At 38.8% G+C, this 18,433-nt stretch overlaps 1 protein-coding gene across 1 annotated transcript; it reads right to left on the minus strand.

Annotated features, from left to right (window-relative positions):
• Positions 1–539: 539 nt before the first annotated feature.
• On the minus strand, positions 540–16,616 carry LOC116716191 (SH3 domain-binding protein 4-A-like). The gene is made up of 5 exons (XM_032557085.1): positions 16,339–16,616; positions 12,051–12,206; positions 9,294–11,641; positions 3,077–3,265; positions 540–2,225 (listed from the first exon to the last, which is right to left on the minus strand). Exons 2-5 carry the CDS (start codon positions 12,169–12,171, stop codon positions 2,001–2,003), a joined length of 2,883 nt encoding a protein of 960 aa, XP_032412976.1. The 5' UTR covers positions 12,172–12,206; positions 16,339–16,616; the 3' UTR covers positions 540–2,000.
• Between the last annotated feature and the right edge of the window lie 1,817 nt (positions 16,617–18,433).

Here is an 18,433-nt window from a genome sequence, read left to right on the forward strand (position 1 = left end):
GAGGGGATTGTGCTGAGAAATGAAGGATTCATGAGCTGCAACATCTTCATCTCTGGGTGTTTCTGCTGTTGGGAAGCGGTTTTATGTGCGGCGACGTAAAAACCATCTGCATGGCGATGAGCCTGAGAACAACAACGGGTTCAGGATTCGCTCTTATTGCTGCTAGTGATTGAATAAGACACCTGGTGAGCAGAATAACAAGCACTATTAGTCTGTGAGGAGAAAGAAACATGTTCAGTGATGCGACTCAGAAATACATTTGCTGCTGCAGCACAAAAAGGAAACATTGAGCTTAAATTTGGACATAAGTTTAGAGGGAAATGCTATTTTATAACTTCAAATAAAACCTACAAGCTGCATGTTTTGATCTTGTGAACAGAAGATTAAGAGATTTTGATTTTTTGCAGGGATTTGGAAATATTTGCAACTAAATAATCCCTGGGTATTAGTTTTGCAATTGTTTGTCCTGCCACAGGTACAGTAAGACCTTCAACACACAAAGTTCTGGATGGAAATTAAAACCAGAATCTACACATGTACTCGGTACATTCCCACTTTATTGATACTTTCTAAACAGTAATACTGAATTCTGATATGCTACCCATCACAAGTGGTAGATTTTCTCTTATAAATCCATCAATACTCGCTTGGTTTTCAGTAAAAATATAGAAATTTCTCACTCATTGTCTCTTCTGATAGTGTAAATATCCCAAGCACTGCAGAAGTCACAGGAGAAACATCAACATGACAAAAATATGAGCAGTTAATAAACAAAAAGCACAGAAATCAGATGATTATTGTTGCTGAAATTACATTCAAAAACGTATTACAGCAGAAACAGTTTCTATAAATAAAACTGCAACAAAAAACAACAAACTTTCTTTGCCAAAGTAGGATCTTTTAAAGGCCTACAATTTTAAATGTGGTGACATCTAGTGGCAGAAAAGAAGATTGCATCAAAGTAAATATCCCTTTAACTAATATTTGACAATACAAGTTCAAATGTGAAATTATTGTGACCCTGACGGATTGAAATATTAATATTCAGTAAGTAATTTATATTTATGTTTAACGGGGGATGAACGTAAAAATTTACAGTCTTTGCTAAAAATATCTATTTTTTTAGCTAAAGTTAACTCTTGATTATCAGAAACTCTGAGCAACCTGGTTGCTCTGAACACTAAACATTTTTATAAGGAACATTATCAACAATGTCAATGTTTTTATCTTCAAATATAAACTCATGTTTTTCTGTCTTATATATAGTGACACTTTTTGGACATTAGATCCTGTATACCCAATGCATTCATGTTAGCTTAGAAGCTAACATGAATGCAAGCTACATGAGTGGCTAAGAGCTAGTCAGCTAGCACTTAGCTAAGAGTGTTTAAACTGATTGTAATTCCACTGAAAGGTATTTTTTGTTTATATTACACTAAAGTTTTACTTTGAAAATGAAGTACACTCATCAACAAAGTTAATCTCTTACTTTACTGATTGTAAATGTTAACGGCTAATGCTAACTATAATGTTAGCCTTATTGTTTGGCAATTTAGTTTCTAAAAAATTTAATCTTAATGTTTGAATTTATAAAACTGAAATATATAAATATGTTTTACTCAAGTACTTAAGTTTCGTTTTGATAGAAGATAATTTTTGTTTTTAGAACTAACAAACCTGTCCAAGTACATAAACAGCTCGCATTGTTGTTTATTTACTGTGGTATGTGAGGTTTTTGATGTTCTCCTGAGTAAAAACCTAAAGAAAAGCAACAATTAACAGTCAGACAGTGACAGGAGAAGTTTACAAGATAGCAAAGGACACAGTAGAAAGAAGTAGAAAAGCAAGAAAATCAAATAAGCAGGGCTCTCAACTAAAGTTTCTATATATCCTGATAATCAAAGCCTGGAGATTCGGTCATATTCTAGTTTTAAAAATGGGTTTGAATAATTCCCACCATGCGCTGAACGTTTAAATGTTTTCCAAGAGGAACAGAACGCTCAAACAGCAAAGTCCCCATAGCCGGTGGGGCAGAAAGCGGCACTGCGGAGGGTATCGAGGCAGTTTACGAGGATCAGCGCCCCCGTCAGGTGTTTCCACCTCTTAGTGATGGGGTTCCTCATTTTGTCCAGGCCGTGGTGGAGTTCCTGGATCACGTCCCGGTAGCTGTCCCCAACATGAGCCGCCCACGTCAGCAGGAAATCATACGCTGGCTTCCACATGGACTGAAGAGTCAGACAAAGAAACGGGGTGATTTTAGCAGAGAGTGGGGTTTGGCACAAACTAGGGCTTTTTTATTGGACTCCCAGTAAGTGGACTATAGGATGGACAGAACATTTATAAGAACTTCAAACAATGGAAACACTTTCCTGCAGCCTTTCAGGTGATAATTATGTTTTTGGTGGCGAAACAAATGTGAGATCAACTGAAATGTTTTTGATTTCCAGTAAAAATTCAAGCTTCATATGCAAATGCAAGTTTTAGGCCAATGGATTTTAATCAAGCGAATAACTTCACTAAATTAACAATCAAATATTATTTGTAGTGCTGAGACTTAAAATGTTTAATTGAGTTAATTGCAGCTTCTGTAGTTAATCAATCGCATTTTATTGACAAAATAAGCAACATTTTTAATTCAAAACTGACTGAGGATGCTAACATTAGCGTTAGCCGCTACATGTGTAGCATTGAGATGCTATTTTAGGCCAGAATAGCTTCACTGATAGCACAACTTGAACACAACAATAGTCCAATCAGATTGTCTTTAGAAGCAGACATGAAACCCCAGTGGGCCGAGAGAAGCGATTTGATTGTTAGCGGATGTAGCTTGTGCGTCAGATTTGAGGGCGTACCACAAACGAATAAATACAAAAGTTCCAGATGGTTAAAAATATAGTTAATTGGCCTAAAATGCATTAAGATCTATACAATTAATCAAAATTTATGCATACACACTTATTCCTTTCTCTTATTTTAGTAGAAGGTTATTAGAAAATACAGCTAGCTGCAGGGCTAGCTAGCTACTCTGTTTAGCTGTGCTTTTTTTCTGTTTTGCCCCGAACTGACGTGTCCTCACCTCGTTGTCCAGGACGCAGTTCTTGTCGCGGTGCGGAGCCTCATAAGCCTCCATCTGCTGCCTGGAAACTCGGGCCAGCTTCTCGGCCAGCTCCCTCCACCTGGACGCCACCTCCACCGCTGTGGTCAGCAAGACAAAGTCCAGCACCAGCTTAGCCACCAAACCCTGGCAGTCCATCTTCAGCAATGCCTGACCAATGAAAGATGGACAATCTCAGCATTCATTCACAACTTGAAAACCCGACCTCTACAACATGTAGACAATGATCCAGACGCTCCTGTTTGTCCGTTTCTGATGACTGACGGATAAACAAAAGCAACTCTTGGGATTGGATTTGGTTTTCCTGGGAAAAGCATTTCTGGATTATCTTGCAAAGTGTACATTTACCCTAACCTGGGTTTAGATGTGCTGTGAAACATGACCGCATGAACGGTTAGGGGGGCCTCTCGCCATGAGGAGAAATTTAAGACTTGACATGCAACAGATCCCTGGAAAACCAATCAGAGGAGTCAAGCAAAACGCCACCAACACCAGCAGGAGGATGATCCTCAGAAAAAAATAGCTGGGTTCATAAAAATATATAAAAAGTTGTACAGATTGAATATTTTGGCTGCATTTTTGATTATCCTTTGATTTCCGTTAAACCTTTTAAACCAAACAGACGAATCTGTCATGTTTGCTGTTTCTTCTTCATTGATTTCCTTTTAAAACGGACACTAGCACTACAACATGAATTTATGAATCAATGAACGAATGAACAGATGGATGGTTATGTGAACGAACAAATGAATGAATGAATGAATGGATGATCAGTTTGATGGTTGGAAAATCTCAATAATTTTTCCTCTTTTCTCATCCAGACATTAGAAACTCTTCTGGTGTCAGACGATGAAGGAATTCTTCTTCTTCTTCTTTAAAATAATTCCCCTGAACGTCGGTTCTCCAGATTGTGTCCAGGTCAGGCTGTAAGCCCCGTCTGATGAACTCTGCGTCTCTTTAGGCCACCTGCGGTTCTTCTGGTCTAAATATAAACTCTTTGAAGACCAGCTTGATCACAAGCACGCCGCCTGCTAATGACCATGAGGCGTTCAGATGGAAATCTGCAGCTGGTTGCTGCTAGCAAAGCATTCAGGAGGAATTCACATCAAACATGGCGCCTGTTTTATTCCATTTCTCACATTTGGCCAATTTTAATGAATCAATTCTCCACTTTAAACTTCTTTTATGCTAATGTGGGCCAATCAAACCCAAAGTATGACTCTTCCACCACCGTACAAGACAACTGCAAAGACTTTTTGCATATCAGAGTCCAGAGTGGAGCCTTTTTGTCCTCGATTAAGCAGGTTTTGGTGACCAACATGCAGTCAATTTCTTATTTTTCCTCCCATTTTCGTTAACTTAGGATCAGAAATTAGCCATTTTCTTTGCACATGTAACATATTTTGAGTTGGTTATAGCAGTAACTGCTTTCTCCTGTGCTTCTATAGATTTGGTGGTGGAGACATTTTTATTTTAGGTTAGTCGCACTTTGTTTTTGAGAAAAATGTATGTTTTTAAATAAAAATTATATTACAAACATCTCAGGTTGATATAGCTGAGTTTGAAAGATCTTTAGGAAACTTTGAGAACAAACTAACTACGATAAGCGGTGGTTTTTTATAATTCATTCAGAGGCATTTTTGATAATACATGACTATCTTTGTCCCCTTTTTCATAAAACCACGAAGAATGTTGAAGAATTTCACGAATATAAGATGTAAGGATGAATAATAGGTGGTGGAGGTTTGCAGCTGGGTTTGAAAACCTGTGAAGCGGGTTCAGAGGCAGCAGCGCCGCAGAACATCCCTTCATCTGTTTCCAGCCTGGTTTGGTTTCCTGCTTATTAAACAACAACATGGTTGTGTCTAAAAATAGACAACGCTCCGCTGCACCAGGGAAAACAGCATCGGTACGAGAAAACGCAGGAAGTCCCTGGAGCAGACGGACAGACGGCGCTGACAGCTGTCAGGAAAATCAGACTCCGCAACGCAATTATGGACGACGCTGACAGGTAGAGACGAGGAAGAGGAGGAGGAAGACCTGGCAAATTAATATGCAGCAAAATATATTTAGTTTTCTCTCTCTACACAGAGACATGCATGAAAGCCTGGAAATTACCTGCCTGTTGAGATTTGGTGATTTATTTATTTATTGTGATGATTTTTTTTAGCATTACAATAATTTTGATTTATTGTTGCCTTGATATATTTCAATTTATGATGTAAAAAAACAGGCTGATAATTGTCATTTTTATTGGTATTATACATTTTTAAATATTGCAATAAATTCATAAGTTCATATTAAACACCCCAACTATTTAGGTATTAAGACCAGGACAGAAATTAAAAGCTTAAAGTTGCTGTTTTGTTGGGTTTTCATCATTTACATAAACATTTTTAATACAAAATTTAAAAATAAAATAATCTAATTAATTAAAAAGTACTTAAAAAGCTCAGATTTTGAGCTCCATCACTGCTGCAATAAAGATGAATTAACTGATGTACTTTTCTTTATTTTTTAAATTAATTTATTTGAAGTTTAAGCTTAAATGTTTACCTTGACATGTTTTATAAATGTATTCTAAGTATAAAAAACGATTGTTTTTGTTCAGGCCGGATTATTGATTTAAATTTTATTTTTTGAGTAAAACTATAAAAATCTAAATAAAATTTGGATCTTTAAGAATCACAAGATTCAAACATTGTGCAACATTTTGGAAAATTAAATATTAGGTACAAATAAAGCTATTGTTGCTCAGGTCGGATTATTTATTTATTATTTACTTTTTTATTATATATTTTTCACTAGAAATATTAAATAGAACACTAAAAAAATTATTTTTAATTTTATTTTAAAAATACAAAAATATTATGAACAAAAATAAATGTAACTAATAAACTGACAAAGTTAAAACTAAGTATATTAAATCTGATAAAAATATAAAACTCTTCATAACAACAAGGTCAGCAGAATCAGATATTACCGCCACATAAACTGTTTAGGGTCTTTGTGGACATTTCAAAGACATTTTTAAATGTTCTATTTTGCTTTGTGGAGCAGGAACTAAAATAAGGATTAAACATTTCATTCTGACATTTGTTTTTAAGTCATATTTGGACCAGAACCGGTTCTGGTTTGAGACAAGCTGAGATGAGTGATGGTCTGGTCTCTCTGCCTCTCAGCGATGATCTATTATTAACAGCTCTCTCTTCGGCTCACAAACACCAGCTTTCTTATTCTGCCCTGTTGTAACCCGACGCGCCGTGATGAAAGGATCTGCCGGGCGGTGTCGGATGCCCCACCGGGCCTCCGGGTCCGTCCTGATCAATGCCTGCTCAGATTTCACACAGGAGCACCTGTTGGCTTCGGGAAACATCTCCGCTTTGAGCTGCTGCTTCCCACAGAGCAAAACCTACAGAGACTCTGGTTAGATAAACAGAATTACTGTTACACTAATTTATGTTAGTGCTCAACATATTTAGAAACTGGAATATTTGGGAGATTATGCAAGAAGAGACTTTAGTGCAGATGAGGATTAGGGCCACTGGAAAATAAAACAGACTTTTTTCTTAGAGTTCTGAGATTAAATTCAGAATTTTGAGAAAAAACGTCAAAATAATGAAAAATAAAGTCAAAATGTAGAGAAAAAAGTCAGAATTAATTCTGAGAAATAATCTGTAGAAAAATATCTGAATTTTGAAATTAAAAGTCAGAATTTAAAGAAAAAAAATTGAGATGAAAGTTAATTAAGAGACGTCATTAAACTCATGACTTTGTTGATCTGAATTAACATCTGAACTCACAGCGAGGCAGAAAACAAAATACTCTTTTATATACATGTAAAACTTTAAAGAATATTTGTATATAAACTAGAACATTGTAAAAAAGTTCAATATTTTTTGTCACTTACTTCAGAAAGTGAAAATTGATACATTAATCATAGAACAAAATATTCAAAGTTTTTATTTCTTGTACTTTTTATGATTCTGGTTCAGAAAATTTGCATTTTAATTCAAAATTAACTACAAACACCTGGACAAGACACAATCATGACCGGTTGCTCACAAACGTCTGTATCCAAGCATATTCGGAGAAAGTTTAGTGGAAGGAAGACGTCTAGTAGGAAAAGGTAGAAACAAGGATAACTGCAGTTTTGAGAGGATTGTCAAGCAGAATCTAGTCAGGTGCCACAATAAAGGATACAAATGTTACATTCCTAATGTCAAGCCACTTTCTGAACCAGAACCAGACTGTTGCTCCGGGTCCAAACTAATGTTTTAAAATAAAAGTAAAGAGAATAAACTGTGGAGAGGATCACTGATGAGAGATGAGAGAGCTGCACTGATGCAGGAATTCATGCAAAAGGATTTAGAGAAGAAATGAATATATTAAAAAAGCTTTATATTTATATTATATTGATTTGATGTAATATCCTAGTTTTCAGAGACACTGAACTGTGATTTTTACTCTTTGAAATGAAACAATCAATCACAGAAACAAGTCTTATTGATTATATGTGTTTCACTAACTGAAGTGAATGGATGAAATAGATTAAATTAGCCTGACAACAATGGCTCTCACCCTCTCATTACAGAGGTCACATCTAGTTAAGACATCAAGAGGCATCAACAATCATCAGCCTCTGTTGTTTTTTAATTAGCATAGAGAAACTGCATTTAATGATGTCAGGCTCTTCAGATTGTATCTTTAGACAATGGGGCGATTTATCGGGCGCAGAGTTCCTCCTTTGTTCCTTACAAACACAGATTATTGTGGATTTGGTGTTTTGCTGCAGGTCTTTTCCGGATCCAGGAAAAAAAACCAGGTCAAAAAACAACAGCTTGCTAATGGAGGGTTTTAAATCTGCAGCTTTTCACCGTCAGGAATGTCTGATTGAGTAACAATTACATAAGATTTCCTCCATTCCTTTAAGGAGAAGGTTTGTTTCGATCGATGCTGGGTGGCTGACTCGGCCGTCTTTCTGCAGCCTCATGATGACAGTCCGCTCTCCTCAGGGAAAACATTGCATAAGACTTGTTGAAGCAGGAGCGTTTAGATGAGACCAGACATGAAGTCAGGGGGAATCAAAAGCTTTCAAATCCACCCAGTATTTAGAGAAAATGCTCAATAAGAGGAGCAGTCCAACTAACAACACATCTACAAGAAATGTGTGAGTTGTTTTGGCGCTCTGGCTCCTAGCCCTACAATGTTTTACACAGCACAGACCACCGGTTCTCAGCAGGTTCTAATCCGAGTCCAGATTTCTCGTTTTCTCTTGTTACAGAGATCCAACATGTGGAGAAAACAACCAATCTGAAGAAAAGTCCCTTTAAAAGGGATATTTAATACAGAAATGTTGGTTAATACAATCATAAGGAACGCCACTGATTTCAACTGTTAAAAATCTGTTTTCAGATTTCTGTATCCAAAGATATCAGTGGAAAGTTTGGTGTAAGGAAAAACTCAGAAGACTTACAATTACCTATAAAAGGGAAGTGAAATACAGAAATGTTGGAAAACACATTGATGGGAAACACAATTTGGCCAAACCTATTAAGAAGCTACTGTATATACAGATTCTTTATATAGATTTCTGTATTGAAGCATATGTGTGGAAAGTTTGGTGGAAGGAAAACTGGAAAGACAGATGATTCCCTATAAAATGGAAGTTTAATGCAGAAATGTGGGTCGACACATCATAGAGAACTGATACGATTTCTGTATCCTGTGATTCTCTCTTGACTTGTAGAAAAACCACGAGTCATTTCACCTGCTAGCGGCAGACTTGTTCGTTTGTTTTGGTTTGTATTTACCCAAAATGCCCTGCACTATAGTGCACTTCCTGCTTTTGGAGCAGAGTTCAATGAACCATTCACACCTCTCCAAACAAACTGAACTTTGTAGGCAAACAAAGTAGAGTTTGATTAAAGCGGACTAAACATGGCTGATATCTGGTTTATTTTCTTTTTTGGGGGAGAAAATAAATTTTCTTTGTGCCAATCTGGGTTGTCTTTGCAAACTGTCATGCTCCATTTAGGTTTGATGTTGCTTAACTCAAAAATTGTTCAAATAATAGACAAGATGTTCCAGCCATTCAAAGATAATAACTTCTGATTTGACGCAAAATATAAAGAAAAGAAAAAGTTAAGCGAAGGCTATGCACAAAGAGAAGTCTTACCATCATGAGTTCCCGTTGGAAGGACTTCCTCTCCTTGTTCTCCATGTTAGTACACTCTTCCTTTAGCTTCTCCAGAACCGACGCCACTCTCTCCGGCTCATTGTCCAGTTCTGTCCGACAAAAATAATTCAGGGGCAGGTTCCCGTATCCAAGTGCATCTGCAAATGCCCTCCAGCTGCCCACGTTCTCCATCAGGACCGTCCTCACAGTTGCGTAGATGTAGGTGAGGAACTTGCAAGGCTTCAGGATCTGATCCAGCAACATTGTGGTGGTGAGGTCTGGCCCACACCAGTAAATGGGCTTGACTTTACCAAGAACAAGAACGTTCTTAGCATGAACCAGCCCCAGCTTTCCCTGGTAGTATCCGATGTACCACTCCTTGGTCCGGAGCTGCCCTCGTAGCTTGATTTTCTCCTCGCTGAGCAAGGCGATAACATCCCCCTTCTTGTACTCCAGCAGGTACATGTTCTTATGCTGCCTGATCACCGTTTTAATCAGCTTACCAAACTTCAGGTTGGTAACACATCGATCCTGAAACTTTGGGTGTTTTGAGGTGACAGCCAGAGGCGACAGTACGATCTTATCGACCTCTCTCTTTTTCAGGAATCTCCGCTGGCCAGTGATCCTTGCTTCAGTTTTTGGTGGTGGCTGTGGCGTCTGGACGCAGAATTGGGTCAAGATGCAGTCTAAAGCATCCTTAACCTGGACCCTGAGAGTAAAGTCTGAGATACTGCTGGGGTTGTGCGACGTGATCATGAAGAGGAGCCTGCTAACCTTCCCTAGCTTCACCTGAAACCCCCGTATTATCCCGGTTCCTTCACTTGCCTTCACCTGGTAGTTGGTCATGTTGGAATAGAGTCCAATCTGCAGGTCCTGAGGGAATGGCAACACAAACTGATGCTTCCCCCACAGCTGCAGCGCCACAGGTGGAGTCGAGGCCGCCTGCCATGTCACATCATTCACCAACAAGGTTTTGGGGGCACAGTCATGCCCGAACATAGCCACAACTGTCTTGAATGAGGGATGGATGTGTTTGGGTCCGTAAACACCCAGACTGACTTTCCTCTGCACATGGTCCCAGACTGTCGTGTTGTGTCCGACATACTGTGCCTGAACAACAACCGCTACATACATGCAAGGCTCCAGACTGTCCAGCTGTACCTGAACTGTGTCTTTGAAGATGTAGGCATTGGGAATCGGGGTGTAAGGTCCTTCCTTGCAGTCACTGCGCACACAAAGCACATCTGCAGCATGACAACTCTCCTTCTTCACAGCCACTGACACTTTTATCTCTAGTGTTAGGAATGACTTTGTCTCCATGTTGCTGAGCTTGATCTCCACCACTGGGCTTACCGTGGTGCAGCGGTTGCTGTTCAGCTCCAGAGGGGGGTCCAGTAAGGCTTTCATGGAGATCTGCTGGTAGTCTCCATGACCGACATGGCCCTCAGGGATGTGTACGCTGATGTGTGTGTCAGGAAGCTGAACAACTCCTCCGTTACAGTCCAACCGGCAGACAATATTGGTCTCCACCGGTTGGGTCTGCCCCCATCCGGGACTCTGGCCCAAAGAGTCCAGGTCATGGCAAGACCGAGCCAATTTTCTGTGGTTCAACCAGGCAGTCCGGAAGTCCTCTCTGCTCTGAAACTGCTCCGGTAAAGGAGCCGTCAGGCCCGTAAAGAACCCAGACGAAGGTAAAGTTGGATTCGACTGTGCCTGTAAGACAGAGAGTTCTGATAGACTGTGGGAACGTTTGCTTTTAAAAAAGGGGTTTTCACTCTGGAAGTTGGATGTAACCTCTTGGTTTGGACTGGTTGAGTTGAGGCTATTAATATGGCAGCTGCTAAACCCGTTGCTCATGATTGAACAACTGTTAGAACAAGACGACGGTGATGCCAGAGACTCCAAGTAGATAAGATCCGCCGAGTTCCTCACGCTTACGTCTTTGGAGTTTTGATTTAGTGGACAGATGAAAGGGTTCACAGAAAACGGGGTGTTGTTGTAAATGGTGGAGGGCTTCAGGCTCATCCCCATCCACTCCCCAAGACCTCCAAACTCCTTCCCACCATCATCATACCCCTCCCCGAGACTGTCAATCATCCCACTGTCGCTTAGCGAAGAGTTCCTGAAGTTGACCGGCTGGACGTAGGCGGCTGGGATGTATCCCATCTCCGTGTTGTTGTGGGCGTACCACCATTCCCCGCCTGACGTGTCCAGCACGTAGAGGCGATCCCCTTTGGAAAACTTCAGGGTGGTGAAGCTGCTTGGGCAATAATCCTTGATAGCGACCACCTCCTGAGCAGCTCCAAGGGAGTCTTGACTGTCAAGCTTTAAGGCACTGGGAGAAGGCACTGAAAAGAAAGGAGAGGACAGAGTTTTTCATCTGATCACAGACAAAAGGATGGATGGTTTTCTATGTGCTCCAGTGTTTCTCTCCTGTAATTAGTGGGCTATTTACGGCGCTGCAGTCAGAATCAAACAGTAACAATGAAACAGCTGAGCTAATGATATCAGGGTAATCTGGGTCACACTTGGGTAATTGGCTCAATTTACATACAGATAATTGAGACGATCAAAACCAACAAATAAAGCAACTATTACATCACTTCCTGTCATCTGAATGCAGATCATTCTCTTTTCATGTTCTTATTTTCTTTTTCCATACTTTGGCAGAACTTTATAACCCTGAACTCCACTTCCAGACATTTCACTTAATAAATTCAAAGTGTAATTGAGTTTGAAGTGCAATGAGAGACTGACCTTTAACGTCACTGAGACTGGCCCCGGCCGGCCCCTCATCCAGCTCGATGAGCGTCCCCTCAGACTTACAGCGAGGGAGGATGTGATTGTGGTTCACTCGAACGATTCGATGGGCAGCCATGGCCGCTGCTTATGGAGTCATCGGCAGCTGGTGGCCTGAACGGCACCAAACAGAGAGAGGGGGCTTCAACATGGACGACTGGAAGCTCGCATGTTCACCCAAGCAAATCTGAAACAGCTTCCAAACACTGCTGCTAATTTTCTAGATCAGCAATGGAGCTAAAGGTCAAAACTGCAGTGCTGGAAAATAAGGCTGACAGAGAAATTACATTTTTCTGAATCAATGAAAAGAGCAGCAGAGCTGAAGCAAAGAGGAGATTTATACGGTGGAGTCTGCAATCATTTGAGCTCGCTACAGTTAAAACGGTGCAGTTAATTTCAACTAAATGGTCTGATCTCCATCAAAACAAAGCCCAAAATGAATTAATTGATTTGTTCACATATCAAAATAAAGCTAATACTCTAGAGATGTAAAAATAAATTAACTGTGTTACTGAAAATGAAAACAAAATCCTTTTTGCATCTACAATACATTTTATGGACGTGAATATCTGGTTAATAATTAGACAGCAATTTTTTTTTTTTTAACCAGGTGAAGCTAAAACTATCACTTCTGGGTAAGATCTATACATTTATACAATTAACATACATTAACTACTGCTGTGAATATGTTTGTATATTCCAGTTAACAATTAATCAATTGTTAAATCAGCTAAAGATTATTTAAATAATTGATTAATGGATGGATTAATCCGATTAATCGTTTCAGATGTAAAACAGAGAAGCTGCAATAACTTCTAAGCTCACTGTGACTTTTGAAACTGTTTGTTAAAATGACCAGTTATAGAGAATTATCTAAACTTTTGTAAGTTTAAACACTCTTAGTTTAGATTATTTAACAACCAAGCTGCATTAAACTAGTCAACGCCTCAGCAGAGAGACCTTTAATCTCATTAGTAACACAGCAAGAAATTGTTTCAATTCAAAACTTCCCAAGTGCCTTCATTACCCCTGCAGGGCGCGGCGAGCGTAAACAACGGGGACAGTTGTGTATTTGCACACTAATGACGCCATTTTAATTTGATCCAAGCAACACAGGCTGCAGGAGCTGCTGTGGAAAAGCCTTCAGCTGATTATCGTCATTAAAGACGTAATGTGGTGGAAAGGAGGGACTGTCATTCCCACACAGGTGCTTGTTTTCATAAACTAATGATTTATAGTTAATATTCAGAGCAGCAAACAGAGAGTTATGAACTTTAGGTAAAGTCTGCTGTGAAAAGTGTCAGGACTCCACTTAGATCTCATTATTTCACTGTAATGAATTTATGAAGGGAGCCATTAAAACGAGCAGACATCTGACTGCCGATGCAGCTCCAGGCTTTAAAAGGGTTTAAGAGTCAGGCTTCAATGCTCTAATGAAAGCTCTTTACATTAAAGCCCAAATGTTTTACCAATGGGACAGAATGACACGCCACAGGAGTTTAGATAAATGAAGATGTGTGTAAAGAGTTCGACAGAAGAGGGAAGCATAAATCTGACAAAGTGCAAAGTGAGTCCAAACGGTTTCAGTAGATGAGCTGATAGATTCCAGACCGGAGATGGTTTAAATATTCATGGCCGACTATTTTCAGGACTTTATCAGGTCAGACAGTCATGGAGGGAAACCGGGATGACAGTCGCCATAGCAACATACACCAAGTCCTCATGGTTGGATGATTGGATGGATGTATGGAGACTTGACTCTATAAATCTGCCTCTAAATCCAGCCCAGCTGGATTGAAACGGGACCGGACCGGTCTGATCTGGACTGAACCAGAACCGGTTTCCTGTCTCCATCTGGGCCTCTGCTCTTCATAAACAAACATCCAGCAGAGTGAAGCTCCAGAACCTCTGGGCGCCTCGTCCTTGTCCTGCAGCCGTCGATAAAACGCCTCCCTCAGGCAGGAAATGAGCAACATTAATCTCTGATCAATAAACTCACATCGATCAAAGATAAACACCGGAACTGGAATCTGCTGTTCGACGGGTCGGATCACTGGAAGAATTAACTCCCTGAAAAAAGCTGAAAGTTAATTTTTTAATCTGAGGAAGCCCAGAGAGAAACGGCAGCATAAACACATTTTCCTTTTGTTTTACATCAGCAGAGAAATTTCCACTACAGAGGGAAAAAATGCGCTTTGCAGCAAAACGCCGGGAGAGCTGCTGGGTCTGACTCTGAGAAACACAAACAGGGGATTGGGCTCACATCCGAGTCGACGTGTTAGGAACCCATTTTCCGTCAGGCTGAGCGATCCGAGGAGCGGTGAGCATGTCGGAGAGTTTAATTAACCACGAGTCGGCTGGTCCTAATCCCTGAGTGACTGTTATTACAATGACTGTTTCTAGGAGCCAGGAGCTGCTGGAAGGAGACGCAGCAGCAGATATGGCCGTCGTCTTTAGGCAATATCTTCAATTCATTTCAATCTGGAGCTGAACTGAAGCGTACCACTACTCCCAGATCCAGTTCAGAAAAATCTAACACTGAGATGATCTGAACACTTCAAATTGCTTTGACTTTCCTCCATTTAGATGTGCTTAGGCATGTAGTACATGGCAGTTATATTGATTTTCATGTCTGAAGTTGAGAAAGCTGTTACACACCCCTGTTCAGTCCGCTTTAATCAAATTCCAGTCCGTTTTTCTAGCAAAATGAATCATTTGTGGAGGTGTGAATGTGAAAAAACTCTAACATGGACCAAAATAGCAAACTCTGGTTCGTCTACTCTGGTCTCAGTCTGGTTGAAGTGAACTCTGGTGTGGTATATGACCCGGAGACGGCGCCAAAAGCAGGAATTCTGGGTAAATACAGCCAAAACAAATGCATTGGCTGAAATATTTCAAAGAAAATGCAGGTTGGGAAGCTAAAATAGCTAGCTGCAATGCTTCTTGACACGCTATTGGCTGGTGTTTGCAAAGCAGCCAATCCGGAAGCACCATTTATTTTCTTCGTTGATCATTGGCTGAATCCCCAAAAACGGAAATAAGGAACACTGAAGATGTTACCTTCTCCTGTAAAATGAACATTAATACATTTAAAAATATATTTAGGTGTGTGAACTATTGAAATACGCAGCTGTCAATATTTTTAGAGGAGGTCTCAAATATTCTTTAAATCAAAAGTTGGTCAAATTGGACAATCATCTCTTGCTTTAAGAGCTATTTCATTATTTTATAACTGAGAAAACAGAAGCTGTTTTAAAGAGAAATGCTCCAGTACTTAGATCTGCTACTGTCCAAACCTGCAGGAGCAACAAAGTAATAAATAATAAACTTTCAGTTTGCAGAAAACACCTCCACTTCTGTTACAGCTGCTGCTATCAGTCATTTCATGGTCAAAAATACCCTCATGGTCTTCAAAAGTGGTCAGATAGACAATATCACAGCAGATAATCTTCAAGTTTTATTCAGCTAAATCAGATTAGATCATAATATCATTTCCTGCTTGCATTTGTTTTGTTTATTTCCACATAAACTGATAGTTTCCACCTGAAAATGCTGTTGCACCACCCTCAAGGAAAAATGAAGAACCAGAGAAGGGAAACACACAAGGGAAATGAATCACAGACAACTTTGAGGATAAAAAAGGCGATAAAGGAAGAGCTGTCTGCAGGATTTAGGAGGAAGAATGAGTCCTGGAGTTGGAGAGGAAGAAGAACAGAAGGATGATGGTGAAGAAAAAGCACAAATGCTTCTTCTTAAAGCTTGTGGCAGACACAGAGGATTTTCAGCTTATCAGATGACCTTATTGGCACAACTGAGAAGGCTCTGAACATTTGTCTTCATACACATTACGCTGCTGTTTTCAATACAATCAGTTTTCCTGCACCTACTGAGTCATTTCTGTCACAATTAAACAAAATAGCAAATGTTTCAATGTAATGTAAATATTAGAAATATCAGGCAGATATTACCAAAATAAATATTTATCTACATTAGAAAAACACGAGTATTGAGAGCAAAAAAAGAGAGGCGCTATATTTACTGTAATTACTATAAAACAGCAGTTCACACAATACAAAGTAGATAGATCTGTTTATACACACTGCAACATAAATATATTTATATGGTAGGTAAAGCCGAATTCATCCAAACAAACTTTAGTGTTAAAAACATAACAGTTAGAGGCAGAAAAAGCTGCTATGAAAAGGAGAAGAAGTAAAATGTAAATTTTGTGTTAATTTGAACTGACCTCTGGCTCGCTGGAAGCGCTCCCAGCACAAAGTGTCGGGACCTGAAGGAGAAGAAGATTGCTACTCTTCTGCCTCTCTTCTTTTGACGTTTCTTCTCGACTCATTTGTCTTCGGAAAGAAAAATAAAGCGAATTTGAAACTAAAGTAACACACAACGCATCTCATGTGGAGTCGGCGAAGTTTTTAACGGCGAAAACTGAGCAAACGAGCCACTTCTAGCCATTGCTGCTCCGGTCTAACGGAGAACTGAACGACACGATCCGCTCCTGGAGGAGAGTGAGTGACGTCATTGGAAGGGGCGGAGCAAGAACGCAAGTACGTCAGCACGTACATATTCAGAACTATTCAAATTAAAATGTATTAAAGACAAAATAAAATCTAAAATATTCATTCATCTAATTTTAACACCAGATTAATTACATCAAGAAAATTATACATTTAAATTATTAAATTATTATCAAGCGACTGTTGAGGAAACTGTTTTAAATTACTTTTTAAAATCAAAGTATATTAAAACATGTTAAATAAAATCTGTATGTCAAGATTAAAAAGTATTCAGTGACCCAATCAAAACGTCAGAGGTACATGTAGAATAAATGTAAAAATCAAGACTTAAGTTAATATTTTTTAAAATGTTGTTTAAAAGTTGTTGTATAAAACAAACTGTTGCACAAAATTATAAATGAATCCAAATATAAGAATAAAATGTAAATAAAATGTTGACATAAATATTCAGCCTTAAGTAATTGTGCAATAATAATAATAATAAAGAAACTTTACAATAAAAGTAATATAAAAAGTCATAACTATTTTTAATGGTTGAAAATAACAGTATATTTTATTACTTAGATTCATTTATTGTTCATTTTTCAATTAAAAAAAAATCACAATTATTAAAAAGACATTATTTTACGATTTTAAATGAGTTAAACCCATGTTAGAAATATACTCTGATACAAAAATTAATAAAAAAATTCATGAAAAATGAAAATCCCACAAATCCAAGTTATTTTTGAGCCCAGAAAAATAACACAAAATAATTGTAAAAATAAAAACAAAAACTAATAAATGTATAAAGTTGTTTTTAAAAATATTTTATTCAATATTAAATATTTTTTAAGCGCCTCAAATGAGGTTTTTGAACATGTATTTTTGTTTTTGCTTTACCTTAATGAGCACACAGGGACTCTATCACTGACGCATGGATCCAAACACAGCTGAAAGAAAACAATACATTCTGCCCTCAGGAGGTTTTAATGGTAAATGTTGCATGCATGCATGTCTCTATAAATAAAAGCCAAAGTTTAATGAGCCGTGGTTCACTAAGGGTCAGATTATTAAGCGCTGTCCTTACCCTAAGCACTGATGGCACCAAAACGCAGCAGAAAATCGTTTAACATCTCTGGATTGTAACAACAGTGAAATCGCTGCAATTTCATGGCGCATTAGTTTGGCTTACAGGAAATACATTTACTGTAGAAGCATCTAAGCAAACCTGAATACTGGACTGATCCATTTTGACATTACAACAAAAACAACTGCACTCATTTCAATCTTCTTTCTGTCGTCCCAAACCTGAAGGTGCTGCATCTGTTTCCGTTTCCATGCAGATGCTTTGATGAATTCTGCAGCAGCTTAACTTTACGTCTGACAGAGAAGTGATTTATTAATTTATCTCTGTCAGGGAGACACAATGAATAACCACCAAGGCCGGCTGAGAAGAAACTGGAGATAAATAAGAGAGTCTGATATCTGCTCAGAGTGCAGGAGTCACCTTGGAGACCTTTAAAGGAAACACAACTAAACCAAAAAGGATGATGTTTTTATTTATTTCACAGGTGACATCAGTCATTTTGTATGTAAATCATAAATCATGAAGGTTTTTTGCATGTAGTTTGGAGGCTCTATCCATTCATTTATTTTTCTCATATCTAAAATATCCAACAGGAAATGCAGCTTGGGAAGCTGAAATACTAATATAATACTATTCATTTTCCCTGGTGCTGATTGGCTGGACCCATAAGGCTGAACATAATTAATGTGATATAGCTGCTGAAACAGTTTCTACGCTGCATATCAACGCATATTAAGGCA

The sequence above is a fragment of the Xiphophorus hellerii genome, chromosome 24 (genome assembly GCF_003331165.1).
Source record: "Xiphophorus hellerii strain 12219 chromosome 24, Xiphophorus_hellerii-4.1, whole genome shotgun sequence".
NCBI classification, from domain to species: domain Eukaryota; kingdom Metazoa; phylum Chordata; class Actinopteri; order Cyprinodontiformes; family Poeciliidae; genus Xiphophorus; species Xiphophorus hellerii.

Bases quoted from the DNA above. Each gene is read 5' to 3' on its own strand.
- LOC116716191 (XM_032557085.1), bottom strand. From the start codon at position 12,171: ATGGCTGCCCATCGAATCGTTCGAGTGAACCACAATCACATCCTCCCT. The intron at 11,642-12,050 runs GTCAGTCTCTCA...CTTTCTTTTCAG, and splicing joins CAGTCTCAGTGACGTTAAAG to TGCCTTCTCCCAGTGCCTTA. The intron at 2,226-3,076 runs GTGAGGACACGT...CTGACTCTTCAG, and splicing joins ACTGCGTCCTGGACAACGAG to TCCATGTGGAAGCCAGCGTA.